General features: G+C 55.6%; 9 protein-coding genes across 9 annotated transcripts; 5 read left to right on the top strand and 4 right to left on the bottom strand.

Annotated features, from left to right (window-relative positions):
* Positions 1 to 4092: 4092 nt before the first annotated feature.
* On the top strand, positions 4093 to 5826 carry BDP81DRAFT_326320 (uncharacterized protein; the record flags this gene model as incomplete). Its single annotated transcript, XM_060585053.1, has 2 exons — positions 4093 to 4445; positions 4494 to 5826. 2 exons carry the CDS (start codon positions 4093 to 4095, stop codon positions 5824 to 5826), a joined length of 1686 nt encoding a protein of 561 aa, XP_060442305.1.
* An 843-nt stretch (positions 5827 to 6669) lies between these two features.
* BDP81DRAFT_326316 (S-adenosyl-L-methionine-dependent methyltransferase) lies at positions 6670 to 8444 on the top strand (the record flags this gene model as incomplete). The annotated part of the gene is made up of 2 exons (XM_060585052.1): positions 6670 to 6870; positions 6918 to 8444. The coding sequence occupies 2 exons, from the start codon at positions 6670 to 6672 to the stop codon at positions 8442 to 8444; spliced, it is 1728 nt and encodes a 575-aa protein (XP_060442304.1).
* Positions 8445 to 8879: 435 nt separating this feature from the next.
* On the top strand, positions 8880 to 10165 carry BDP81DRAFT_397049 (uncharacterized protein; the record flags this gene model as incomplete). Its single annotated transcript, XM_060588270.1, has 3 exons — positions 8880 to 8905; positions 8954 to 9702; positions 9750 to 10165. The coding sequence occupies 3 exons, from the start codon at positions 8880 to 8882 to the stop codon at positions 10163 to 10165; spliced, it is 1191 nt and encodes a 396-aa protein (XP_060442303.1).
* A 348-nt stretch (positions 10166 to 10513) lies between these two features.
* BDP81DRAFT_452257 (uncharacterized protein) lies at positions 10514 to 11823 on the top strand (the record flags this gene model as incomplete). The annotated part of the gene is made up of 4 exons (XM_060592729.1): positions 10514 to 10613; positions 10660 to 10667; positions 10723 to 11316; positions 11368 to 11823. 4 exons carry the CDS (start codon positions 10514 to 10516, stop codon positions 11821 to 11823), a joined length of 1158 nt encoding a protein of 385 aa, XP_060442302.1.
* Positions 11824 to 12087: 264 nt separating this feature from the next.
* BDP81DRAFT_397047 (major facilitator superfamily transporter) lies at positions 12088 to 13889 on the bottom strand (the record flags this gene model as incomplete). The annotated part of the gene is made up of 2 exons (XM_060588269.1): positions 12088 to 13181; positions 13229 to 13889. The coding sequence occupies 2 exons, from the start codon at positions 13887 to 13889 to the stop codon at positions 12088 to 12090; spliced, it is 1755 nt and encodes a 584-aa protein (XP_060442301.1).
* Positions 13890 to 15698: 1809 nt separating this feature from the next.
* Positions 15699 to 16689, bottom strand: BDP81DRAFT_325952 (BTB/POZ domain-containing protein; the record flags this gene model as incomplete). The annotated part of the gene is made up of 2 exons (XM_060585024.1): positions 15699 to 16003; positions 16050 to 16689. 2 exons carry the CDS (start codon positions 16687 to 16689, stop codon positions 15699 to 15701), a joined length of 945 nt encoding a protein of 314 aa, XP_060442300.1.
* A 1565-nt stretch (positions 16690 to 18254) lies between these two features.
* On the top strand, positions 18255 to 20098 carry BDP81DRAFT_397045 (uncharacterized protein; the record flags this gene model as incomplete). The annotated part of the gene is made up of 2 exons (XM_060588268.1): positions 18255 to 19292; positions 19331 to 20098. 2 exons carry the CDS (start codon positions 18255 to 18257, stop codon positions 20096 to 20098), a joined length of 1806 nt encoding a protein of 601 aa, XP_060442299.1.
* A 1888-nt stretch (positions 20099 to 21986) lies between these two features.
* Positions 21987 to 22683, bottom strand: BDP81DRAFT_69856 (uncharacterized protein). The gene has a single exon (XM_060596172.1). It carries the CDS (start codon positions 22585 to 22587, stop codon positions 22114 to 22116), a length of 474 nt encoding a protein of 157 aa, XP_060442298.1. The 5' UTR covers positions 22588 to 22683; the 3' UTR covers positions 21987 to 22113.
* A 97-nt stretch (positions 22684 to 22780) lies between these two features.
* Positions 22781 to 24401, bottom strand: BDP81DRAFT_397043 (caffeine resistance protein; the record flags this gene model as incomplete). The annotated part of the gene is made up of 3 exons (XM_060588267.1): positions 22781 to 23025; positions 23072 to 23719; positions 23765 to 24401. 3 exons carry the CDS (start codon positions 24399 to 24401, stop codon positions 22781 to 22783), a joined length of 1530 nt encoding a protein of 509 aa, XP_060442297.1.
* Positions 24402 to 25476: the final 1075 nt, after the last annotated feature.

The following is a 25476-nucleotide window of genomic DNA, read 5'->3' as shown; positions in this document are numbered from 1 at the left end:
CGATTTGAGAGAAATCCCTCACAAGAGATTTGGACACGGGATGTGATGGTCACGCTCCGTAGCAGCAAGCCACGTTGACCTTTTCGGCTGTGCTTGCCTGAGAGCTTGGGTCAGTGATTGAGAGGCGACACATTGCCAGAAATGAGATGACACCGTCTGGTTATGGTCCGGCTCGGGAAGGTGCGGCGCCGTCGATCCGTCCCTGCGGTGCATACCGGGGCAGACTGACACTTTGGCTAGCAAGGACCATCGCAACTTCTAATAGGAAGAAGAAAGCCTAGAGTGCATGACAAACTGCCGGTCGCCGAGAGGTGCGTTGCAACTAAAGCGACAATAGGTAGGCTCGCATGCTCACAGCTCGCTAAACATCCCGCGTTGAAAGCGCGCAGAGATGCGATGGCCATGCTGCCTTGAAATATTTCTAGCCACGGCGTCGCGAGACAATCGGTTTCATGCTCAATTTGCCCAGTAGCGGCTTCTGGCTCACGTTTGCCGGTTGTCTAATTGAGCGGACCGCCATTGGGGACCGGGCGTTTTGGAAGCGCGCGCCAGCCGATTTCCCGCCAAACGGCGGCTCAGGGGGACTCCCAGGGCGCAAAGGGAGAGCCCCTCTGCCCAGCCAAAAGAGCTTGTTGCTATATGGGCTATTATGTCAAGAGAATTCGTATCGCCTGGCGCGACCGTTCAGTCATCTCGCCTATTTCCTTGGGACTTGCTCGCAACCTGGTTTTCCATCTCTTGGCACTTTGAGACCCCGACGAGAGCCACTGTGGCGCTGCACCATCCCATGTAAACGTTGTGAACCTAGGTGGTAGACGGGCATCGTTCAATCTGTAGATGAAGAGAGGCGGTGGTGACCATGGGACTTGTCGGTGAGCCCTTGCCCGGATAAGTCCGTTGTCATTCCAAGACGCTGTCTTGTCATCGGCGATACTGCTCGAAGAATACTGAGTCTGTCTCTGATCCAAGTCTGGGCAACTGTTTCCGGGGCTGGCTGAAGACAACCTGGCGCGTGTCGAAGTGAGACTGTTGCGATTCGAGACAGAAGACCAAAAGAGGAACCTCTGTGAAATTGTCCCACGAGTGCACAAAAAAGCCCTCGGAACGGCAATGCGTCGTCATTCTGGGTAAAGTCTTTTGATGTCAGACAGGATTCTCGCCCGGTCGGAGATGCATCACGCTGTCCCCAGCCATTCTGACGACCACCAGCGAGGTGTCATGTGTATTCTCGCGGGACTGTAGACAGTACATGCAACTCGCAAAGTATTATGCTGTATATCGGAACGCCTCCAAGCAGGTTGCCAGAGACATGAATTGTGGCTTTCTTCTAGCGCTTGTCGACTCGCCGGCATTGTGAAAAATTTGTCGCAGTTGAGTGCCGGTGCGATGGCCGGGGGCTGATGCCAGGTCGCAGCCGGAGGCAGCAGTCAATCTCCCCGCAGGAGCGCCGTCGACTCGGGAGGACATGATTCGCCGGGCAGTCCGTGATTGTTTTCTCGAACACACGGGTGAACATGGGATGAGCGCCAGGATCAGGCGTTTCGAAACTCCACCAGCCGCCGACCCAGTCGACTCCAGAGTCCAGAGTCCAGAGCTCGCGGGCAGGCCTGTGATCTGTCATGGCTGATCCCCAGCCCTTGGAGACAGAGGTCTGGACTCTGCTAGGGCCGAGTGTATGGCAGCTTTCTTGGACCGGAGGGAACCGAGGGATTGGAATGGTGAGCGACTATTTGATCGCCATCATCCTCCAGCGAGAATGAATGGCATTGTTCGGTGGTTTGAGTCTGGGAATTGTGCCCCGATCGAGCGTCGCACGACCAGAACAGACGTTTTGCGAGGGATGGAGGTGGGGAGCGACAAGTTGGATGCATAAGTTATGCAGCTAGAAAACTCTTTTGCCCGGCCAAGGACCCAAGGACCAAGGACCCAAGAGTCAAGACAATCAAGAGACATGGCCATTCCGTCGGGAGGCAATAAAGGGATTGTTCAGAGGATGGTTCAGTTGGAGGAATGACCCCGAGATTCCCGAATGACGGGTTTGGTGTCTCGCAGGTGATGCTGCTGAAGCTCGATGCGGTCGGAGCTGTGTTCGCTCTTTCCAGCCTTTCGAAAAGTCTCAAGTGCCGACTCAGATGTGGTTTCCTATCTCGTCTGTCTCGAGGTTCCTGCCCGTTGCTTCTTGGGAAAAGTCTCAAACCCTGCAATTTGGGAAGGGCGAGCCCCTGCGCAAGTGGGATAAACATCCCAGGTACCGCTTGCCCGGATAAGGTTAGCGGGAAAGAAGGTAAACCGCAACTTCCTGTTGTCCCTTCCCAAAGACATCGAGGCAGCAACGACAGATATTGCGATATTTTGTGGAAGGCGCTGGTGTCTGGATGGCTATCTGCACTTGCTGTCCCTCCTCTCGCAGCATGCAGCACAAACACAGTTGTCTGGCTCGTCGGCAGCCCACAGTGCTTATTCGAAGGGTAATATCCACCGTCATCAACACCACAACCGGGACGGACCAAGACATGGCAGATGAGAACCAGAGAGAGGCAGACACTTGACAGGCTGCCAGGACGTCATCGGCCGGATCGTGGATGCCCTTTGCCCCTGAAATATAGCGACGACTCGTGTCCCCAATCGCCACCAAGCCCTGAGCGTCGATAGTCGCTGGAGCCTGGTGATGCTGGCAGCTATGTGTTTCCAAACGGACGGACGCCTCTGATCCGCCAAATCAAACTTTTCCAGCGCCACAAACGGGCACTTGAGTCTTGAAGCCCTCGTCCATGTGCCCTTTGCCCAGGAGGTCGGCTGGCAGTTGGCTATCCTCTTCCGTGTGGTGTGGTCTGGCTGAAAGCTGACTGGACGCCACGTCGCGCGGCACAAACGCTAGCGAGAGAAGAAGCCCAGAAACCAGGGGCGAGTCAGCGTGCCTTTTTTCGTGCTAAGAGCCTAAGAACAGCTCCGGCGTCACACTGAGCGACAATTGACCTCGGGCCTGCACAATTTTGGCAGTTAAGCACCGAATTCAGCCAATGGGAAATCAGAAATGATTATGCACCATGCAGGAACCAGCCGTGCAGCACACCATCTCAACTTTTGTGCACTCCCGTCTCCTATCCAGTGCGTGAGTGCAGACATCAGATGAGCGGGGGTCCAAGGGGGAGGTCGTCAGCTTGCCGCCGTTTCGTTTCTTCTCGACCTTCTGTGGTGTAATGTAAGGTACTCTGGACGATTCGTCTAGGCTCTTGTTTCCCCGTTCTTTTTCCCTCCAGAATCATACGGACAGTTTCTTGGTTGTGTCGAACATGTACTCGAAAATAGTAGCAAGAAGGAAATCAGAGCTCAAGGATTCCCTGTTCATCCCATCTCACAAGTAACCTGAGCATACATCCTATCGCAAGGTACTTCCATCATAATTCTGTCCACCACGTTGTCGAGATGCAACCCTCCTCATTGACTTACAGGCTTAACCTGCCCGAGTATGTACACCGTCCCGCCCTGTGCTCAAGTACTCCGTTCTCCGTCGACATCCATCGCCAGATTGGCAAGGCCGCACTACTACTTCGTAGTACCACGAATGCTCCATGGCGTCACGGCTGAGCGTCCCTGGCCACCCTGCTAGCGCCTTCCTACCACCCGGGCCCCCTTCCCAGATCCAAGGTACCTCGCCGTAGCCTGCCAACTGCCACTCACCGTGTGCCCCCCCGTCCCGCCCGGGTCTGGGTCCCAGCTGCCGTCCGATGAATATATTACTCCCACTTCTTCCATCCTCCACCGTGGATCTACACCCCGACCTCACCTTCTCCATTCCACCACCTTTCCCTGTCGACACTTGCTGGGCATTTTATTTTCTCCTTTCATCATTCCTTTTCGACCCGCAAAACGCTGCAGCTTGCTGAGCACGTCCTCTCATTACAACTTCCAGACAGCCCTCTTTGATCTGTCTCATTCACTCACTCACCACTTTCGTCACTCACCGAGTCGCGATATACACCGTTCATTTCAACAGGTGCTCCGGTATCAGCACCCACACAGTCCCTACTCAGCTAGCAAGAGTCCCAGCGACCACTTTGATACCCGTCTCACATCACACAATCAACCACCATGAAGTTCTCCGCTGCCACTACTCTGGCTGCCCTACTGGGCGCCGCCTCGGCCGGCTCCAAGTCCGATGACAGAACCTTTGCCGTCCTCCGCTTCAACAACAAGCAGCTCGTCAAGACTCGTGTTGATCCCATCATCAACCCCGGAAATCCCGCGACCCACGTCCACGGCGTCATGGGAGGAAGCAACTTTGGCATGTCGGCCACTGGCGAGACTCTCTCGCAGTCCAAGTGCACCAACGCCATGATCAACGGCGACAACAGCGCCTACTGGTTCCCGTCTCTGTACTTCCAGGACCCCAAGACCAAGGAGTTTGAGGCGGTCGATGTTTTCTACGTCAACGTCTACTACTTGTGAGTGTGATCGTCTCCTAGACTAGGTTCTATACTAAGACCGCCCAGCTTCGATGGCACCGACGATGAGATCAAGGCCTTCCCCAAGGGCTTGCAGATCTTCAGCGGTAATGCCTCCACTCGTGTTGCCCCCTCCTCCGGAGGCAAGCAGAACCTCGAGCCTGCGGACGGCCCGATCCAGCCTGTTCAGTGGACTTGCCCTAGATCCAACTATAACCCGCCGTCGTACCCCGCCAACTCTGACGGCACCACCGCCGGCATTGTCGATCCCAACAACGACGGCTCCGGAGTCGGTTTCCCCGACCAGAACTGCGACGGCTACGCTTCCCCTCTTCGCGCCGACGTCCACATGCCTTCCTGCTACAACCCCAAAGCCGCCCTGACCGACTACGAGAGCATGGCCTGGCCCTCCAACAAGGGCGCGTCTAACAGCCGCCGCAAGAACTGCCCTGCCGGATGGATCCACGTCCCTCACATGTTCTTCGAGGTCTACTGGGACACTCCCAAGTTTGCCAGCCGCTGGACTCCCGGCCAGGGATCCCAGCCGTTTGTCCTCTCCAACGGCGATGCCTCTGGCTACAGTCTCCATGCCGACTTTATCGCTGCTTGGGATGAGACCGTTCTTCAGCAAATCATTGACAACTGCAACGCCGGCTCTTCTGGCATGGATAAGTGCCCCGGTCTTCTCAAGGGCCTCAACACCGACAAGGACTGCACGATTTCCTCGCCCGTCGACGAAGTTGTCGATGGTCTCATGAGCAAGCTTCCCGGTGACAACCTCCTCAGCGGCTTCTCCTACGGCTCTATCGTCGGCAGTGGCAGCGGCAGCGGCAGTGGTTCTGTCGTCAAGCCTTCTGGTTCGTCCGCCTCGTCTGCTGCGACCGCTGCTTCTGCCAAGCCCTCTCCCGTCCAGCCTTCTGCCAGCAAGGCCGCCACTTCTGGCTACGTCAGCCAGGAGGAAGTTCCCAAGACATCCGCTGTTGTCTCTTCTGAGCTTCCCATCCAGGTCGCCCCTGAGAAGGCCAGCACCACCAACGCCGCCGAGCCGTCCAAGGCTGCCGAGCCGTCCAAGGCTGCCGAGCCGTCCAAGGCTGCCGAGCCGTCCAAGGCTGCCGAGCCGTCCAAGGCTGCCGAGCCGTCCAAGGCTGCCGAGACGTCTGCCGCCGCCGCCGTCCCTACCACCAACGCCGTCGTGCCCAAGCCCTCGGCATCTTCATGCTCCCGCAAGACCAGGACCGTCTACAAGACTGTCACCGTCACTTCTCCCGCGGAGGAGTCCAAGGCCGCCGCAACCCCCGCCGGCTCGACCGACAACTACAAGGCCCGCCGCCACGTCCACGAGCACGAGCACCTCCACCGCCACCGCAGCAACCGCAACTAAGCGGCTTGTCCATCGAGCCTATGCGCGCCACCAGCCTTTGGGTTGCGCCTGTATCAATCTTTTCTTCGTTAGACATTCTAGGGCCGTGGCTGGGATGGGAGTTTGAGACGTTTTTTGGACAATGGGGCTCGGCGGGGTTGTTTGGAAAAGCATCCCCTTTCTTTGTGTGCGAGAATGCTCGCGCGAATTTCTTTTTTGATGATGATGATGATCAGTTACATACACACCTTTGAACCAGAGGAAGCAAAGCTTGGGGAACACGAGCAATCTCAAGGGCAACTGGATTCGCTTCTTGTTTGTACCTTGGAACACATACATTTCGATTCTTACACGGGTCTCTACAGAAGAGGCACCGCATTTGGGAAGGGGTTTTGAGAAGTGGTTATTTGGTAGTCAGTTAGACAATTGAGCCAACTTGCCGCCACTGACGATTGAGCTGTGTGAGGAGCTTTGGAGCCTGTCGGTTGTCTAGGTGGACGTTGGGGCCCACCAAATTGGCGTCTGGACGTCGAAATAAGGTTATTTCGTCCACGCGAAACAAATCCACCACATAACTGCATTGCCAAATCCATGATCCAGATGCCGACTCAAAAGTTAATTAATTCAAGTCACAGTGACCATTTCCGGGTGAAGCAAGGGACACATCGAGACAAGTGCGTGTCTGGCAGTCTCAATTGGCCAAGCAATCAACGCGTCCGTCCACTGCCGCCGGTCCCCACAAATTCTCCGAACCAGCGGTGCCCACTGTAGAAATTTCTCTTCACCTCACCCGCCGATATCCCCACAGCCGCACACCGAGACGGCTGCGGTGACCAACGTCAATACATACGGATTGCCGGCACCATGTCGCTGTATCACGAGGCTGCCGACATTCTCACGGCGAGCTCCGACCATGGCGGCAGCTTGAAGAGCCGCGTGTTTGGCAAAAAGGGTCTCAAGTCGCCGCCGGCGCAGGTCTACGCCCTCGCACTGGAGACGTGCAAGTGGAGTGCAATCTTGAAGGAGGTCATCGAGGCGGCGGACATTCTGCGCCATGAGCGCAAGGTGAGCCTACTGCATTCTACAGTCGTTGAATACCGCTGACTGTGCAGCTCACACCTATACTGGCGCTACTGCTGGTGCACGACTTCCTCCTGGCCAAGAAGGGTATCGCGCTGCCCCAGTCTCACGGTTTCAGGACAACCATTGAGCGGCACAAGACGAGACTGACCTCTGAGCTCACGCGCGCCCGTTTGAGGAGGAAGATGTCGTCGTTGGAACTGCTGCGGGCCGACGTCAACGCCAACACGGACCCCGAAGGAAGACACCCTCGATGGATCAGGGTCAACGTGCTCAAGAGTAATGTGGAGGACCAACTTGAGACCACCTTCAAGGGGTACGAGAGGGCGCTTTCCATCGAGGCCGTGACGCAGGCAACGGGCAAGGCCATCTTTATCGACAGTCACATCCCCTTCCTCCTCGCAGCATCACCCGGCACGGATGTGACCAAGACGCAGGCCTACCTCAAGGGCGAGATCATTCTGCAGGACAAGGCATCCTGCTTTCCAGCGTATCTCCTGGACCCGCACTCGGAGGACGGCGACGTTATCGATTCGTGTGCGGCACCGGGGAACAAGACAACGCACCTCGCAGCGATTGTCAAGTCGCATGAACCCGAGCAGGGAGCCCAAAAGCAGACCATCTTTGCGTTCGAGAGGGACTCCAAGAGGGCTCAGACGCTGGAAAAGATGGTCAGGATTGCTGGCAGTCGGGGCATGACCAAGATCGGTCCTGGCCAAGACTTTTTAGATGTTGATCCCAAGTCCGACACGTACAAGGACGTCGGGGCCCTGCTGCTGGACCCCAGCTGCTCTGGCAGCGGTATCGTAGGACGTGATTCGATGCCGGAGCTGCATCTCCCAGAGGTTCCTGGCCCGCCTGGATCCAAGAGCGCAAAGGGAAAGCCGTCAAAACAGGACGACCGCAAGCGCAAGCGGGACGAAAAGGAGGAGCCCGGCGCGGTGATGGTCGATGACGACGGCAACACGGTCGAGGTTCAGTCGGAGCAGGAGCTGCAAAAGCGCCTAGACGCGTTAGCCGGCTTCCAGTTGACGCTTCTGCTTCACGCCATGAAGTTTTCCGCAGCCAAGAAGATTACCTATTCAACCTGCTCGATACACGCAGAGGAGAACGAGGGCGTCGTGATCAAGGCCCTCGCGTCACGCGTTGCAAAAGAGCGCGGATGGAAAATTCTACCGAGGCAGAAGCAGGTCCGCGGTATGCGGGAGTGGCCCGTCCGTGGACTCCCCGAGGCGGCCGGAGGTGATGAGACCGTGGCGGAAGCGTGTATACGGACATACAAGGGCGACGGCCACGGCGTGATGGGGTTCTTCGTTGCCGCGTTTGCGAGAGAGGAGGCGATCGACGAGGATGGCCCGTACTTGAGAGACGACGACGGACGGATCATGAGGGATATGGCCGGGATGCCGGTGCTCAAGAGTACAGGGAAGCCTGTGGTATTGGAGGCGGCGACTGTGAGCGCGCCGGAGGAGGAGGCTTCAAGCGAGGATTCATCTGAAGAGAGCGAGGACGAAAGCGACGAGGGCAGCGACGAGGATGAGTGGAATGGATTTGACTAGATTAGCTCTATGGGAGAGAGTCGATGCTTGGGAAGAACTCGCCAGTCCACTGTAGGCCTTCGTACCTGCCACGCCGTGTTTACTTCGACGTGCTCCTTCCTCCCCGAGGGACGACCTATCGCCAGGAAAGCGGGTCCTCAGCCCTTCCTTCCCTACTCGGTCTTTCCAACTTGTGTGCGTTTTGCTTCTCCCAGCCTCGAGGAATCTGCCTTCTTCCCTTTTGTCCGTTGCCTCGTTCAGCCCTTTCCGACTTCTACCCTCCACCTCGCTCGCCCATTCTGCCTTTCCAGGTCGTCCATTCCCCTACCTCGGCGACCTGGGTCCCTCGCTCGACTATCCCACCTTCCCATTATCCATTCCACGCCGGTGACCTCCATATTTCGTTCAACAATCCCGCCTTCTCAGCTTGCATCTTCCCGACCATCTCGCTCCACCATGGCTTCTCAAACGAAGAATGTCAAGTAGGTACGACTCGGCAAAGGATGGAGGCAATGAGCTAACGTCTTTAGAAAACTCGCCATGGCCTCACAGCCACAGGTCCTTTCCATCGAGAAGCACGTTCTTCCCTTTTCAAAACCATTCAAGGACTGGAGGCCCTCCCCGCTGCCATCCATACGCCTTCCCGCGCCGTCCGAGTCTTCTAAGCGCCAGTCGATCGTGTTTGCGACCTTCAGCGGCGTCAGCACACGTTCGTGCGTTGTGGACTTTGAGCTATCTCCCGATGGACCTTTGGATGCGAGTATGATACCCAATGGCTACGCCGTCTTTGAGGTCATTGGGGGTTCTCCGAAGAAGAAGCAGAGGTTCCAGGTCCACAAGCAGACAGTCTACAATGCTTCAGCTCATTGGGCATGGAACTTTGACGAGTTCCCCAACCAGCGAATTTGGCCCATCAACGAACGACCTACACTCATACGCGATCTCATGTCGATTCTCCACGCTGGATTCTTGCCGCGGGGTTCACGCAGAAGTTGCCAGGATATTCTCGCCCTGTGCTACCTTGCCCGGGTGTACTTGATCATGGGCAGTGTGAGAAGAGTCCTGGACGCTTTACTGCACGCCAGCACTGCCATGACCAATCAAGAGTTATGGTACATGGTGCTCGCGGCGCAACCGCTGTGCTGCGATAACCAGAGGATTGGTGAGCTTGCATACAACATCTTGGTCTGGCGGCAAGAGGGTTCATTCTACCCTCTCCGCGAGTTTCAATTCCTGGACGGTGGTCACATGTTCCACTATGAAGAGAGCGAAATCATAGGTGAGACTATTACTACATTCATGCAGTATTTTTGCTAATGCCACCAGCGAACATGGACGAGCTTCGACATTCACTCACCCTTCAGCTTTGTGAGGTGGCCGTTGTTGTCGACAAGAAGCTTTTGCGGAACATGTTCCTAGGCTCAAACAAAGATCGGCCTCTGTGGGACAAACTCACGTATCTGCAGCACTTTGTGTATCTGAAGTTCCCCAAACTTCCACTTGGAAGCGAAGAGTGGTCCTATGAGGCTGTCCTCACCCAAGAGTCCCTCGAGATGGCTGTCGTCAGGGATGATGATCCTGGTCTAAGACTCCTTGCTCTGTGTTCAAAGGATCTCTGGGCCTTGCTACGGGACATTTGGCCTCACATTGCCAAAATTTCCAACGAATACGTCCTCGGTGCAACGAGCTGCGTCAAGTTTCCCTTGCCTCGGGAGCTTCATCTTGATCACCACTGTCCTTGATGAGGACACATTGTTAGGACGCTATTCTTGCAGACTCTGTCTCCAATCCCCCCTGGCATGAAGAACAAAGAGAACAAGGGCATGAATGTTGGATCACTGTTAATTATTGTACGGTTATTGGGAACGGCGTTTGGATTGGGTTTTCTTCATAGCTGAGGCTAGGCTTGTAATAATGGAAAAAAGTACTGTAAAGTCGTCGTTCCCTGCAATATGACCTTGAACAAGCCTGGCCCTTGTCCAGGAGTCAATCCCTGTCGCCCATCAGACAGGGGTAACCGACGACATCCCACTATTTCATTTCTTCAATCTCATCCTCTCATCCTCCCAAAACCACAACGGAAAGACAAAATGGTTTCCCATTGGTTTTTGTGGATGCTCTTGGTGCCGCTGGTGTCTGCGGCGGGGCAGGATCAAGTCCCGCTCAGTACAGAGATGAGGCTGATTGCCTGTGAGTACATTTGACAATTGAACCAGACTTGTGCTAACAGTTTTAGGTGCCAAGGTAGGATGAAATCGAGAGGGCATGGCCATGTTGCTGACAGAAAGGTCCATGGTAGTCTGAAGATATCTCCAAGCACCTAGCGGCGGAATGGGAAGCAGCGCAATCCTCAACCGATTTCCCCATGGCCTGGACCAAAGACGCCGCCGACGCTCACTGCACAGACGCGCCAGCAACCGCCTACCCCTCCGTCAAGCTCCTCCGCGACGGCTCGCCGGTAGACTACCTGGGTCCTATTACAAGCGACGAGTACGTCTGCCTCCCTCCTCGCAGCAAAGCTAACACGTCTACAACCAGAATCCTACGCTTCATCAACCGCGCCCGGCGGCCTCACGTCTCCAGCGTCTCACCCGAGGAAGTCGAGTCCTTTGGCAACGACGACGCCTTTGTCTGCGTAGCTCACCTCGGCCCAGACGAGACGGCACTCCGACAGGCTTTTGAAGCCGTGGCGCGGAAGCACTGGGCCGAGTTCACCTTTGGCGTCGTCGATACGCTGACAACCACAGACACCTCCAGGGTTGTGTGCCGCAAACGCGACGACGAGAGCACGCACACGCGGACCGCGGCAGACGGGCTCGAGGGCTGGGTCCTGGACGTTTCGAGGCCCGTCATCGCGGAGCTGACGCTCTTGAACCACCAGCGATTCATCGACGTAGGTCTCCACAGCAAAAACACTCACCTAGATGATACTAACGAAGTACAGCGCGCCTGGCCAATCGTCTACATCTTCTCCCCCTCCCCGACAACCCGCGCCACAATCCGCGCAGACCTCCACGACTTTGCAAAGAAGCAGTACGCCTCCCTGACGCCCGTCACCGTCGACCCGAACCGCTTCCCCGACCTCCCCGCCAAGCTGGGCCTCGACGTCCCCGCGGAAGACGCGTACCCCGTCGGCGCGGTCCACCAAGTCTCCAACGGGAGGATCTATCCGTACCCCAAGGGCAAGGCTTTTACGCCGCGCGAGCTGCAGGGGTGGGGTCTGGACGTGTGGCAGGGACGAGTCAAGCCGTGGACGCCGCCCGGGCAGAAGGAGGCCGTCGGGGATAAGGCTGGGTCGGTGAAGAGCAACGTGAAGGTCGTGGGCTCGCATAATCTAAACGTCAAGAACATTCCGGGGCTGAAGATCAAGATTGGCGGGCGGGAGCGGGATGAACTGTAGCACGATTGATTGTGGGTGTCTTGACCTATTACTCTATGATTATACAGATGAGGGGGGTCTATCTGGTATCTAATGTAGGCTCCTGTGGCCTGTCTAGTATGCTCTAAAATGCCAAAAATAAAAATAAAAACTCCTTGTAAATGCTAACATCATGCCGTGACACGTGCCGCTCCGGGTATCATCGTCTATCCATGCTTCCATCTATTCCAGATACGTAGTGAAGAAATGTCGTCCAATGCGTCGTGCAGATACGCCGCATGGATTTTAAGCCTTTGGAGTCTCGGGCTCGCCCTGGACGGTCTGCTCGTCATCGGACAAGACACCGCCATCGACGGACTTGTTGCGCTCCTGCTCCTTCTCGTGCTCCTGCTCCTTCTCGTGCTCCTGCTCCTCGGCCATGGCCTCGTCCTCGTTGACCTCCTCGTGCGTCTTGCGCATGCGCTCCAGCACGGCGGCGGCCTCGGCGGCGAAGGCGCACTTTGCGCGGATGACGGGGCCGTACTTGTAAAAGAGGAAGGGGAAGGGCAGGCAGGCGAGGGCGAGGAAGGCCGGGATGGACGAGGCCCAGTGGATGCCGAGGTTCTCGTACATTTGCGTGGTGAAGAGGGGGAAGGCGGCACCAAAGAGGGAGCGCATGACCGAGTTGGCGGCCAGGACGGAGGCGGCGAAGATGACGTACGAGTCGATGAGGTAGTTGAGCAGACTCAAAAAGACGAGGACGAGACCCGCGGCGAAGAAGCCCGAGGCGATAATGGAGACGATCCAGTGGATCTCGGGGCCGTTTGTCCAGGCGAACCAGAAGAGGCCAATGGGGAGCAGGCAGGCGCCGACCATGGAGGGCGGGAGACGGGCCTCGGGCGGGGCGAAGCCGCCGTGAGCGGCCGAGACCTTGAGGTAGCGGCGGCTGTCGAAGCCGGTGTAGATGACGGCGAAGATCATGCCGACGGCGACACCGAGGAAGGCCAGGCCGCCGACGCCGGGGGACCAGCCGCGGCCGCGCTGGAAGACGATGGGGAAGGCGGCGAAGAGCATGTAGAGGGTGCCGTAGACGATGGCCATGTAGATGGAGGTCAGGAGAACGATGGGCTCCTTGAAGAGGAGGATCCAGGGGCGGGAGAGGGCGACCTTGAACTGCTGGGCGACGGTCTTGCGGGGCGCGTGGGCCTCGTACTTTGAAATGTAGTTCTTGCCCGTGATCTTGGCGAGCTTCTCGGCGCGGCGGCGGAGGAGGACGGGCGCGTACGTCTCGGGGACGGTCAGGCCGACGACGATGAGGAGGATGCCGGTGAAGATGGCCATGAGGCCCTCGATCCAGCGCCAGCCTTCAGCGACGCCGAGGAAACCACCAACAATGGGGCCTACTTTGTTAGCTGGGAACGTATGTACTGGGACAAAAAGGACATACCGATAGACGGCCCAAGGAAAGGGGCGGCGGCAAAGATGGCCGTGGCCAGGCCGCGCTCGTTAGCGTTGAACATGTCGGCAATGACACCGCCGGCGTTGGTCATGGGCGAGGCACCAAACGTGCCGGCGAAGAAGCGCAGAATGATGAGCGTCTCAATGTTTTGGGCCCCGGCGGCACCGGCGTTGAAGGCAGTGAGGGCGATGTAGGTGGCGATGAAGAGGTACTGACGTCCGTACAGCTCAGACAGGGGCGCCCACATGAGGGGACCGACGGCGAAGCCAACGACAAAGAGAGAAACACCCAGGATACCAATCTCGGTCGACACCTTGAAGTCGCGAATGACCTCGGCGATACCACCAGAGTAGGCCGTGCTCACAAAGGCGACGGCCAGGGTGGCGAGGGCCTGCTCGATGGTGTACGTCCACTTCTTCCACTTGGGGAAGGTCTGGGGGTTGTGGGCATCATCGGGGAGGAAGTCGACGACGTAGGGGGCCTCGTCGGTGCCCTGTCCGGGGTATTTGCGTTCGAGAACGGCCTCTGTCACGCCGGCCTGGTCGAAGAGGAGGTAGAAGTAGTTGGCCTTGTTCACGGGCTTCTGGGCCTCGACATCAGCCTCGGTCGCCGTGATGGACGATGATGATGAGTGCGGCGCTGACGCCATGGCTGTTGTCTAATAAGCTTATTCTGCTGGACTGTGCTTGGATGACGATCGTCGGCGCTGAAGTCTAGGTCGGATGAGCGAGAGATCTGATCTGGTACCCGGAGACTTGGGACGGCCCATCGTCTATATACTGCCACGACTGCGTAGGCCGGGCGTGGCCTTGGGTGGAGATTTCCAATGTGATTTCCATCCCCTTCGTCGGTGCCCGTATCAACACACACCCATCTCCATCGACCAGGGGGTGTGGTGATGATCCACCGGTGCAAGCCCACCCGGGCGGTTTGTCTTCCGCACGCACATTTCCATGACTATCGGTCGTTGGACGGGGACAAACCAGCGGAGGGTCACTTATCTCCGGGTCGGTTTAGTGCCCGATGCTGCGTTGCAGTCAGTCTGATACCTAGCGGTATCTGACAGGAGTCACAAGACGGGATTGGGCCAGCAACTGCACGGTTTTGGCTTTGTCAGATATGCGATGGCATGCAGGGAATGGACGAACGCAGGACGAACGCAAGCTGAGGTTTGCAAAGTAGATCTCGACGGAGCAGAGGTTTTCTTCTTTCCTCCGTCCGTTTTTTCCCAGGCACGTACCCGCTTGCGCCGCATGCACGGCGGAATGACGTGGTTTAGCGAAACCAAGGGACGGCCACACCGGGCCTAGTACGCCGAGGCAACGTGCCAGAGACGATATTTCATGGGCTGGCGGCTCGCTAACGGGGACCCACCGGCCGGGATGTCGGCGGACCTGGCCACCGTGCCGAGGTGCAACCCCTTCCAACTCCAACGGATTTCGACACCACTGGCTTGAGTCCTTGACTATTCCCCCCCTATTTTCTCATTACAAAGCCGTGAGACAGGACCTTTCGGACTTTGCTTAACTTCGTCTCACCCCCCCTTGAACGAACGCGCACGCACTCGCAGTCGGATTACTGCGAGGATACCGACTCTTTTTAATATGTTTGACTGAATCATGGCATGGGGTTCACCATCGTTGGCTACCAACACCGTCCGAACGGCATCCCACCAACATACGATGCAGGTGCAGCTGTGCAAGCAAACTACATGACGGATGAACTAATAACCAGGGGCTTATCGTCTGTTGGCGCTACGCTCTACGGACCTCCCAGATCTGGACATCCGGTGATAAGAGGGTGCGAGTCGATTCGAGCAGTGTCAGACGTGCATCGGCCGAGCGACGATCAACAACAATACGAATATCACATCTTTTATTCGAGTACGGAGTAGGGCTGTTCTTTTGATCGAGGCTCTGAGTCTAACTTACTCATATTATTCGGAGCCGGCCCACTACCCATCGGGACCGAATCTACACGCAGTTGTGGCGTCCGGGAGGGCCCCTGCATGTCTGGCCTGCTTGGCTCCCGAGCCGTCGGCTCTTGCGAAAATCTGTAAAATTGCTTGATTGTCTGGACCGCCGCATCCCTCTTCCGGACTGGTCAGCCCATCAAATCTGGGTCTCAAAAGGCCATGCGAGAGTCCCATTCGATCGTGCCGTCACAGATCCACCTCTGCTTATCAACACGACCTCGGAACTCGAGACTTAGCAGAGGCGCACTTTTTCAGTCTTTGTTTTTACGGCGGATGCAGCCACGGCCTTTGACCGAGCGGCTGGCAAATCACCGAACGCGAGCCTCGGCTGTCACTTGTATGGCCCGCGGTGTCGAAAATAAACTCGAATTTGAATGTCACCCTGCCTAACCCATGCAATTAGTCCCGCTGAGGCTAAACGACGATCGATGAAAGGAACAATGAAAAGAATCTAGAACGGCGTCCGTGCTGCTCACGTCCACCTCAGTCTCGTCCTCGCCGTGCATCCGCAAGCCGTATGCCCCCGCGAGCCTTGAAGTGCCTCATAAAGTCCGAACTGGGCCCGGCAGCGCGACGGCTCCGGTCCACCAAGACCAACCCTTCGGCGAATTTTGTCGTCTCCTTGAGACTGGCCCCGAACAACTTCATCAGCTCCGGCCACGCGTCAAAGTGCTCAACCGAATCGACCTTGATCTCGACGAGCCGGAGTTGGTTACCCGTCGAAATGATGGGCAAGAGGTGCATCAGCAACGACGTCTTCAGGTCCTGTCTCTCCTTTTCGAGGAGATCTGTCATTCGTCAGTCAGAACACCCACAATGAAGCACTCGACTTACAGCACATCCGCAGCGCAAACTCGATATCTACCACGTCCTCCGCGTCCACCAATTGTATGTACGGAACCGTGTGGTTCCAGACTAGCATGCGGGTAATCTTCTCAAACGATTTGGCCTCGTTGAGCAGGCCCGCCGCCAGGCCCAGCCTCCACAGGTCGCCGACGGTCAAGTGGTCAATCGACGGCTCGTGGTAGTGCAGCATGGTTTGCGACGCATACTTGAGCGCGTCAATCAGGTCGTACTTGTCGGCGACGACCGCCACCTCGAGGATCGAGTCCGCTGCCGCGATCTGGCACACGCGTGAGTTCTGGTGGTGCAGGATGTTGAGGATCAGCTCCATGATCTCGGGGTCCTCGTCCGGGAGGCTGATCTTGACGGGCTCCGATCCCCGGTCCAGCAGCTTCTGTCCCTCGGAGAAGCGCGGCCCCAGCATCGCGCCAAATACCCTCGACGCCCGCTTCAGTATGAGTGAGTCTACGCGCAGCTCTGTCGTCTCCTCGCCGATCCCCACGACGAGGATCACATCGCCGTCCGGCACGACGGGCACGCCGCTGTAGTTGCGCGACCACATCCGCGCCGCGAAGCTCGCGGGCGAGCGCACCTCGAAGAACTTTTCCTGTGTCGTCTTGTCGATCGCCATGTGCTTGCTGAGTGGTTGGTCCATTGTCGGTGGTCAAGTGTGAAGAGGATTATTTTTTTTCGTCCCCGACTCTGATACATATTTTCCCCCATCGCCACCGTTTATTTAGCCTTTCCCCTCAAACGTAGCTCCTTGTGGAGAGTCAGTTTGGTGGTGTCGTGCCGGGAACATCCAGGCCCCTCAGGCTCGGATGAGACGCCCGGCGCAAACGAGATGGCCTTGGTGGTGTTTCCCCCGACTCAGCTTGCAGGCAGTGAGGTGAATGGCGTCAGAGCCGAGGCTGCTTTTGGGCGATTGAGTCTCGAGCTTGGCCGGGTTTCCCTAGCGGGACGGCGCGTGGCCTATGCGGGATGAGGCTGCCCCCTCACGTCTTCGCCTTTCCACAGGGCATAGGAGTCCTGACTGCCGACGCGAGCCTTATTGGGCTTGTTGAAACTTTGAATGTGCATTCAGCTCGTGGGCCCAGTCTTCTGTTTCGGGGTTTATCTGGCTGTCGAGCCTCGTGAGAGTCGTTTGATAGAAACGTCTTCGGCGAGAGCGAGGAGGTGGTGGCTCGAGCTCATTGGGAGGGGCAATGATGTCGGCCTTGGCCAGCAAACAAGATCAACACAAAGGACTGGTTCGAGTGGCTCAGCTGAGTTCTTTCGGTGAGTAAGTGGTCATACCCAGTCGAATCTGCTGGGGGTGGCTTAGGGAGGGCTCTGTGATATTGATCAAAGTCAATTCGACTGCGGCTGATCATGCGTCGGCAGTCAGCATTGCTATCACGGGGGCATGTGTTGGTTGAGGCGGCGGATGTCGTCCGATCTCTAGGTGGTCGGATGGCTGACGTTGGTGGTCATGGCCTGTTTGGGAGACGACGGCGGAACATGCCGCAATAAAGCCTTGGATCTGAATAAACACTAGATTTTAGATCATGGCGATGAAGGACCTACATGTCGTGATTATGCGTCGTTCAGGCTCTCTATTCCGTCCTTCCATCAGTATTACTTTGAAGAAAGACAACCGAAGTCGTGAAAAGATAGATATCAGAAATCAGATGGCAGGCAGAGAGACCGAGCCAAGATCAGGAAGGCTGTGATAAGGCCAAGGAGGGCGACTAAGGAGATGATTGGATTTGTCAATTACCATACGGCTGCCCTGGCGCTAGTGAGGCTTTGTCAAGGTTCTCGACAATATTGATCGTGTGCAAGCCCGTCATGTTTTGTTTCTTTTTCTGCTCGATGTATCAAAGTGGCTGACTTGAGCTCAGGCCGGTTCTTGAGGAGGGAAGGTACGTCCCAATTCAGTTTGTCAGGGAAGAGGCCCACTTGGTAAACTAGGAAGGCGCACATCAATAACCATCCAATGTAAGTTGCCTCTTTAAAGGCAGGCACCCTTAGGAATTTGGAAGGAAGGAGGGCGACTGCCCTTGCGCTGAGAGCACTTTCCTATCCACCCCTTTCCCTGGCCTCTTAACACACCTGATACATGTTGGTGTTGGAGTCCTCTTTCCACGCAACCTACCAGTGCCCATGGAGAACAATCAGCCGATGCTTGACAAAACGGGGGATGAAGAAGCAACAATGGACGCGACCTATCAGAAACGACTTGACGATGCGGAGACCGAGCTGGCATCGAACGCTGATACAATGCAAAATTTCCGCCGTAAGATCCAACAGTTGGAAGAATCATTGACAAATACCGAGACGAAGTTGGAAACGGAGAAGCGCCTACGAGAGCTTGCAGAGCAGCGCGAGACCGCGGCAGAGGCATTCAAGAATACAATGATTGAAAACCACAGTATTGAAATGAAAAGGCTCAACGCAGCGTTGGATGATAAAAAGAAGGAATCGTGTGAAGCACACTGCAAAGTTGGGATACTAGAGAGGAAATTATTCAACGATATCGTCAACTTCAATCACTATGTGGAAAAGGGGGAGCGGGACATGGCTACGATCAAGAACAAGCTCGAAACGGCCAACGGCCAGACGCAGCACCTCATCGGAGTGCTACAGGGGGTGAAGGACGAGTTGGAGAAGCAGAAGCAAGGAGCAGTCGTCTTGCAGAATCAGTTGGTCTCAGCTGGAGCAGAAGCAGAGAAGGCCAAGCAGGATATACAGGAGCTACAACAGTCAAAGTCGACACTAGAGTCAACGACCAAGTCTCTCACGGACGACAAGCTTGAGGCGTCAAAGAAGACTGAGGCTTTGAAAGCCGACCTCGACGCGCAGACCATCAAAGTCGGCGAACTGACGTCGAGTTTGAACGAGGTCCGGACCTCGCGTAATAACCTGGAGTGGAGCTTAAGAGAGTACAAAGAAAAGTTGGCATCAAGCGAAGAGTTGACCTCGATGCTTACGAATCAGCTTGGCGACATTCGTAGACAGTCCAATGAGACAATCCTGCTACGAGAGAATGAAGTGGAAGCAGCAAAAAAGGCCTCACAAGCGACAGAGACGAGGCATCAAGAGAAGATCCGCGTACTCGAAGTAAAGGCCAACGCCCTGCGGACCACAGAAGCGAACGAAAAGCACAAGATCAGCATCCTTGAAACAGATGCCAGCAAGCTGAAGGCTACAGGAACTGAGGACAAGCAGAAGATTCACACGCTTGAGGCACAGGTCAACGACCTACAGACCGCAGAAACGAACAACACAAGATCAGCACTCTCGAGACAGACGTCAGCAACCTGAAGGTCATAGAGACTGTGGACAAGCAGAAGATCCACACTCTCGAGGCACAGGTCAATGACTTGCAGGCCACAAAGACCGAGGACAAGCAGACGATCCACAATCTAGAGGGACGGTTCAATGCCCTGGAGGATTCTCACACTACTACGAAGACGCGACTATCCGAATTTCTCAGCGAGGCAGGTCCTGGTTTCTCTAGTGCAATCGTCGCGGGCGGATTGGAAAGCGCGACGGTGGAGTACGAGCCGTTGCTGATCTGTCAGAACTGGAACGGCAACGCCGAGGAGCCGGACCTCTCAACTCAAAGCACGGTCAGCCTCATTGCTGCCGTCTTTTCGGTATTTGACAAACCAGAGTGGGACGACCGCTACGTCGGCGCCTTGATGAGACGACTCACGGAGTGTCTGGGTGAGGTCAGCGACGTCTACCCCCAGGTGATGAGGTTGCTGGTCGAAAGATGTACTGAACGCATCACTGAGACGATTCCTAAGGGGGATCGGCAGCAGATACTGGTGACACAGCTTTCTGCGGTAGCCGACGTGCTCGCCATGCGATGGCCGAGCCTGCAGGACCTCGCTCCGGCACCCGACAGCATACTTGCCGAGATGAAGGCTCACTGCTCAGATGATGCCCCCAAACCGTGGCGAAATGTGACAGAGGTGGCACCACTTCTCAATGCCGATGATGCATCAGTCCAATGGTGGACTAGCTATCATGCAATTGGTCCTTCGCCTTGACAACGTCGATGTGATCAAGGCCAGTGCATGGGAAAAGGCAATTGTCTGGCTTTGTGGGTCGAAACGGTTCTGGTTCGTGGAGGCCAACGGCCAGAAGGAAATAGACTGTTCCTTTGTGGGCCTCATGGCCCCAACGGGGTTGGATAAAGACAACATCATCATCGAAGTGGACGGCAGCGACGCGGCATGGGATTAGTGGATGATGGTGGGCTGGCTGGAAGTGACTGAGGGGGAAGTCATTGAGGGAGAAGTGGCATAAGAAGCCCAAACTGGGCATGAGCAGATAAAGAAAGATCTGACTGCAAATAGCAACGCTCCTTGAGGCAACGCCTGTGGAGCAAAGTTCATGCCTATTGCTGATTGCCGCCTCTGCCTTTGACCTTATGTCCGTATAAAAACTTGCGCTCGCCATCCTTCTCGAAGCACTTGACCGGGAAGCATCGCTTTCCAGGTTCGCTGTGTCGAGGACATCTGCGTCTCTTACCCCTAAGAGTCGTAGGTATTTGGCACTCTCCCTACTCCGAGACTTGACTAAAGCAGTGAACGACATCCATCTCGGCTTGTTCAATAAGGGCCTGGACCCCGTCTCTTAAATCGCACTGACCTGACTATCTAAGAGCTTGCTCAAGGTGGTGATGCTTTTGTACTCTTTGAATCTACCTTGGTAAACAAAAGAGTGAAGAAATATGCCCCCCCCCCCCCCCAAAGAAACTCTCTCCTAACGAACGCAGAAGCGGAAACGAAGAGAGCAATAAGCGAGACCAAATCTGACGGAGACACTGGCCCGGCGAGATTAAGATCTCGTACGGCGAGGCAGAGGATCGAGCTTCGCGAGCTCAAACACCTGATCCACGAGCGTTTGACCTAGGGCAACGATGGTGATAATGCCAGCGACGATGACTTCAGTTATGCTGACGAAGGCGACACTAATCAAAGTAGTGTCGCTACAGCTAAATATATCAGTACAAAACTCTTCAAATCTGACACATGGGACTCTGAACAGATGATGAACGTCTGTGCAAATTGAAACCACGTCGGCCATGTGTCCTCCATCTTGTTGTGTGGACAGTCCACACGTCCTGTAGCAGTGATCCCGACATGACCACTGACCACATGGAGGCGCTCTTTACATATCCCAGCCACCATCCGCTCCTCATCGCTTAAATCAGAGAACCATGTGCAGTTTCCGTCCACGAGGGTACAGGAATGAATCGCTAGGGAATCGAACCCTACCCGTAGATTGCTCTAGGGCCGCCAGGATGACTTTAGGACTGCGGTCCAAGGATTTTCAACCCTTAGGCTTTCGCCTAGCAAGAAGATTAACTTCAGACTTCCGCCTAGCAGAACAGAGAAAAAAGGCTTTTGCCTGGGAATGAATCATGCTGGAGAGAATAGGCCTCGGTCGAGTACTCGACTGGTTGGCAGCAAAGTCGGCGCCTCCGGACTGGCGTCGAGATGGTGAAGGAGCGGCGAGAGTTTCCTCACCAACGTTGTCTAGCAGCAGCATCAGAAGCGACAGCACCGGCGTTTCCATATCTCTCCCATCTGATGCGGATCTCATTGAGGAAGAATCTTCCGACATGCACATGCGATCGCCATCAGTTGTAGCCTTCATCTCGTCCTGGAGAAAAGCCAAGAGTCTTTCCATCGTGCCGAAGCGGAATTGCTCAGCAGAGGCTGTGGCCGATGCTGGCAGGACGGGAGGCACTGGTGCTGCTGTAGTAGCGGTTGTGGTGGACGGCGATGGAACAGGAAGGTTGAGTTGTGGTCGAGATGTTGCCACGGCGCCGGCGAACGCATTGGTATTGACAGTGTTGCGTCCGACAGCAGCCTGTAAAGCCTGAATTGCTATTAGGAAAGCATTTCATATCGAGGGGAAGTTGACCTACCAGGTTCCTGCCTCTGTCTACCTTGACACTCAGCTCGCATGGGCCTCCTCGTGCTGGGTAAATGACTCCTTTGAGGTTTCGTCCAGCTCCGTGGCAGTCGATCCGCTCCGCGAACGAAATGAACACTTATCCATGATGACTCGACGGGAGACTCTGTCGGGGATCCTTCGAGGGCGGCCAGTGGAAGTTGGCAGAGTCCGGCTTGTTGAGCTTCGACTTGAGGAAGGCCTCGACTTGGTTCCTGGTCTCTGCAAAAGGTAAACCCTTGACCATGAGAAGCTTTCTGTTCTTGCGGCGAGGAGCAAGAGTGCCATCGAATCTCTCCTGGTCGTTCTTGGTATTGGCCTCGATGCCGCTGCGACTGTTGGATGCCATGCTGTGACGCGGGTCAATCACTGAAGGAGTTTGCCATTCGTCGCACTTACTTGGGTAGTCTAGCTGGATGTGCTTTTTTTCCGTTCGTTGATGTTGTTGGAATATTTTCAGGGAGGTTGAAGAGGAAGAAATCAGATGCGTTGGTGTAAGGTAGGTATGTGGATAGGAAAAGGAAGGCATGGTCAGGTGAGGAAGGTACATGAGGCAGGTACGTTCGCAAGGCATCTTCAAGGTAAGGTTGTGCTTCTTAAGCCATCCCGTCTTACCAAGTACCTTAGGTAGCGCAATAATTGACCGCTTAATACCTACCTTGGCTTTCTTTCACTTGTTCCTATTCCTGCTATTACTCCTACTATGACTGCTGCTATTACTGAGTGCCTACATAGGTGGCTCGAAGTCTACGGTATAGGAATACCACTCAATACGTCGAAATCGCCCTAGCTCTCAGCCGGGCTCCCTTCTTCCAGACAAGAATGGGAAGGGGAACGGCAAGCATTGCGCCCACCAGGGCCATCAAACTATTGGCCCAGCCGTATCCGAGTGCGTGATACATGCTCGGGGCAAACAGCGGGAACAAGAAAGCAGTCAAGCTCTTGGCAAACTGAATCGCTGCCATGGCACTGCTAGTATGCTCTGCGTATGCGTCGATCACATAGGCCGTCACTAGTAACTCGTCAGCCATGTCACCAATCGATCAAATCAGACTTACTAGGCATTCCACTTAGCTGCATGCCAAACATCATGACGACAACTCCGACATCGACGATCAGCCAGTAGAGGCGATACTGTGCTGTCCAGCCGTAGAACAGAGTACCCAGCCAGGCCGGAACAATACCAAAGAATGCGAGCATGACTCGAGACTCTGGTGTAGGTTGGTCTCGACGCTTGTACAAGCGGTCCATCATCAGCCCACCAAATTGGGATCCAACAAGCTCGCCAAATGAGCAGGCTATGTAGTGCAGTCCGCTAATCTCCACAGACTGGCCGTATTGTTGTTTCCAGATGTCTGCAAAGGTCGACAGTGTGACATATAAGATACCGTAGTTGAACCCTGACAGGAAGGCCGACACCTGAATGATGGGATGGAAGAGCAGCAGTCGAAGCGGTCGTGTGAGGGAGTTTCTGATGACCGCCAAAGTGGACTTGCCAGCGTCTATTCTCTCGCTGAACGTGTAGTATCTCGTATCGCCGGTTTCCTTGCGGAGACAAGCAGCCCGCCGGCGTAGGATGAGCGGAGCGTAGCACTCTGGGAAGCTGAAGAAGGAGACGACTATCATGACGGCTTGGAACATGGAAGTGGACCAGAACATCCATCGCCATGTCGTACGCGCCGCGATGAAGCCGCCAATGATTGGGCCTGGAAGGGGTTAGCATGGTTGGGTGCAAAGCTCGGCCACCTCACCAACGGCTGCGCCCAGCAGAGGTATGAGAAGATAGAACCCAAGAGACTGGCCTCTCTGCTCAGGGCGCCAGATGTCGCCAAGCACTCCACCTCCGAGGGCATAGATAGAACTGGCGCCGAAGCCAGCCAGAAAGCGAGCAGCAATGAGCGTTCCCTTGGTGTTTGCGAACCCACAGAGCACGTTCCAGATTAGAAACCACACGCTCGAGGTATGGAGGACGACCTGCCGACCGTAGATCTCGGACATTGGTCCCATTACGAGGGGCCCAAAGGCGGTGGCGAGGAGGTAGATGGACAACGCCATGGCGGACTCGGTGGAGGTCATGTCGAGCTCCGCCGCGATGTTTGTCAGGGCGGGCGCCATGATTGTTGAAACCATGATGCGATTGAACCCCGTGGCCGAGAGCACGTCGGTGACCATCCACTTTCGACCCGCGGGCCAGTCGAGAGGATTCTCGGCGTCATGCGGCTGTGCAAAGGTAACCAGGAAAGGGTCCGCGTCTTTTGACGAGGTGGGGCCTGTCGGAGCGGGGGCAGTCGCGACCGGTGCGGGGTCCGGAATGGGAGCCAACTCCAAGTCGGCTGACGTCGATGCCACCGAGACTACACCACAGCCGTGCTGAGATGAGTTCGCCATGGCAGGTAATGTGTGTCTGGGGAAAGTGTTGAGTGAGTTCTGGTTCAATGATAATGACACACTGGAAATCAAACGACAGTCGTCTGATGGCCTGTTTCTGCAGCCTGAGGGGATACGATCAAGCAATGCGCAAACGAGGCTATTCGAAGCAGGAGAAGTGAACAACCAGAAGGAGTCATCCGTCTTTTCTATATGACAGTGTTGCTCGGTTTCTGGCTGACAAACCTCGGAAATAAGAGGTGAGGTCGGATGTGCGATCCGCCGACCTACCTTACTCAAACAAGATGCGCTAAAGCAGGCAGCAGCAGGTACTACTTCAAGCGAGAAACAAGCCATCACTCTTGCAATGCACCATTCTTGGGTTCCTACCGACACAACAACATTGCCTTACTTTGCAGGCTCACCAAAACTGGTGCGCCCAGAGTGTAAGGTCCAAATGCAGAGACCACCGCGTGTCGATGCTGAGGACTTGGAATACTCCGTACACCCACCGTCATTGTCGGCCCCATTTTCCCGTGCCAAGCCGGCCCCAGGCCTGACTTCTTGACTACCTGCTTCCCCGGGTGATGGCTGTGACGAACGAATTCGTTGCGCAAATAAGGTAACTTACATTGGCGCGAAGGCCTAGTTGTGAAAGTGATGTATTCGTAACTCGCTCATCTGTAGGTTGGACGCAAGCATTAAATGATCATTGTGTAGGCGTCACATTGCGTCAATCGTGCCATCATATCCTGCATTAAATTCAGGTCATGCGTACCTCGTAAGACTGCTCTAGATTTCTTGTGTGCGTAATAAATGCCTTCTTTTCGCGCCCTCCTCGTAGTTCAGGTCACGACCGATACCGCCGGCAGGAACCAGCCTTCAATTCACTCAGGTGTTTCGCAAGGTAGCTACACCTACCTCTGTGATAAGCCTGTGAATGACCTGGAACCTAAAGTGTGATACCTCAGTATCTAAAGTAGTAGATTTCAGTTTATCACAACATTCTCGTGTCCACCTTCGAAATTCCTGTCCTTCACCTCCCTCCCTCCCATCCGCTTGACTGGCGCCTGTTCACCTCCTCTTTATATCCTTA

Source organism: Colletotrichum phormii, assembly GCF_030913505.1.
Source record: "Colletotrichum phormii strain CBS 102054 chromosome Unknown BDP81scaffold_17, whole genome shotgun sequence".
In the NCBI taxonomy this organism is placed as follows: Eukaryota; Fungi; Ascomycota; class Sordariomycetes; order Glomerellales; family Glomerellaceae; genus Colletotrichum; species Colletotrichum phormii.
Note: the sequence above shows the minus strand (reverse complement) of the source record. Positions and strands in the feature narration are given on the sequence as shown.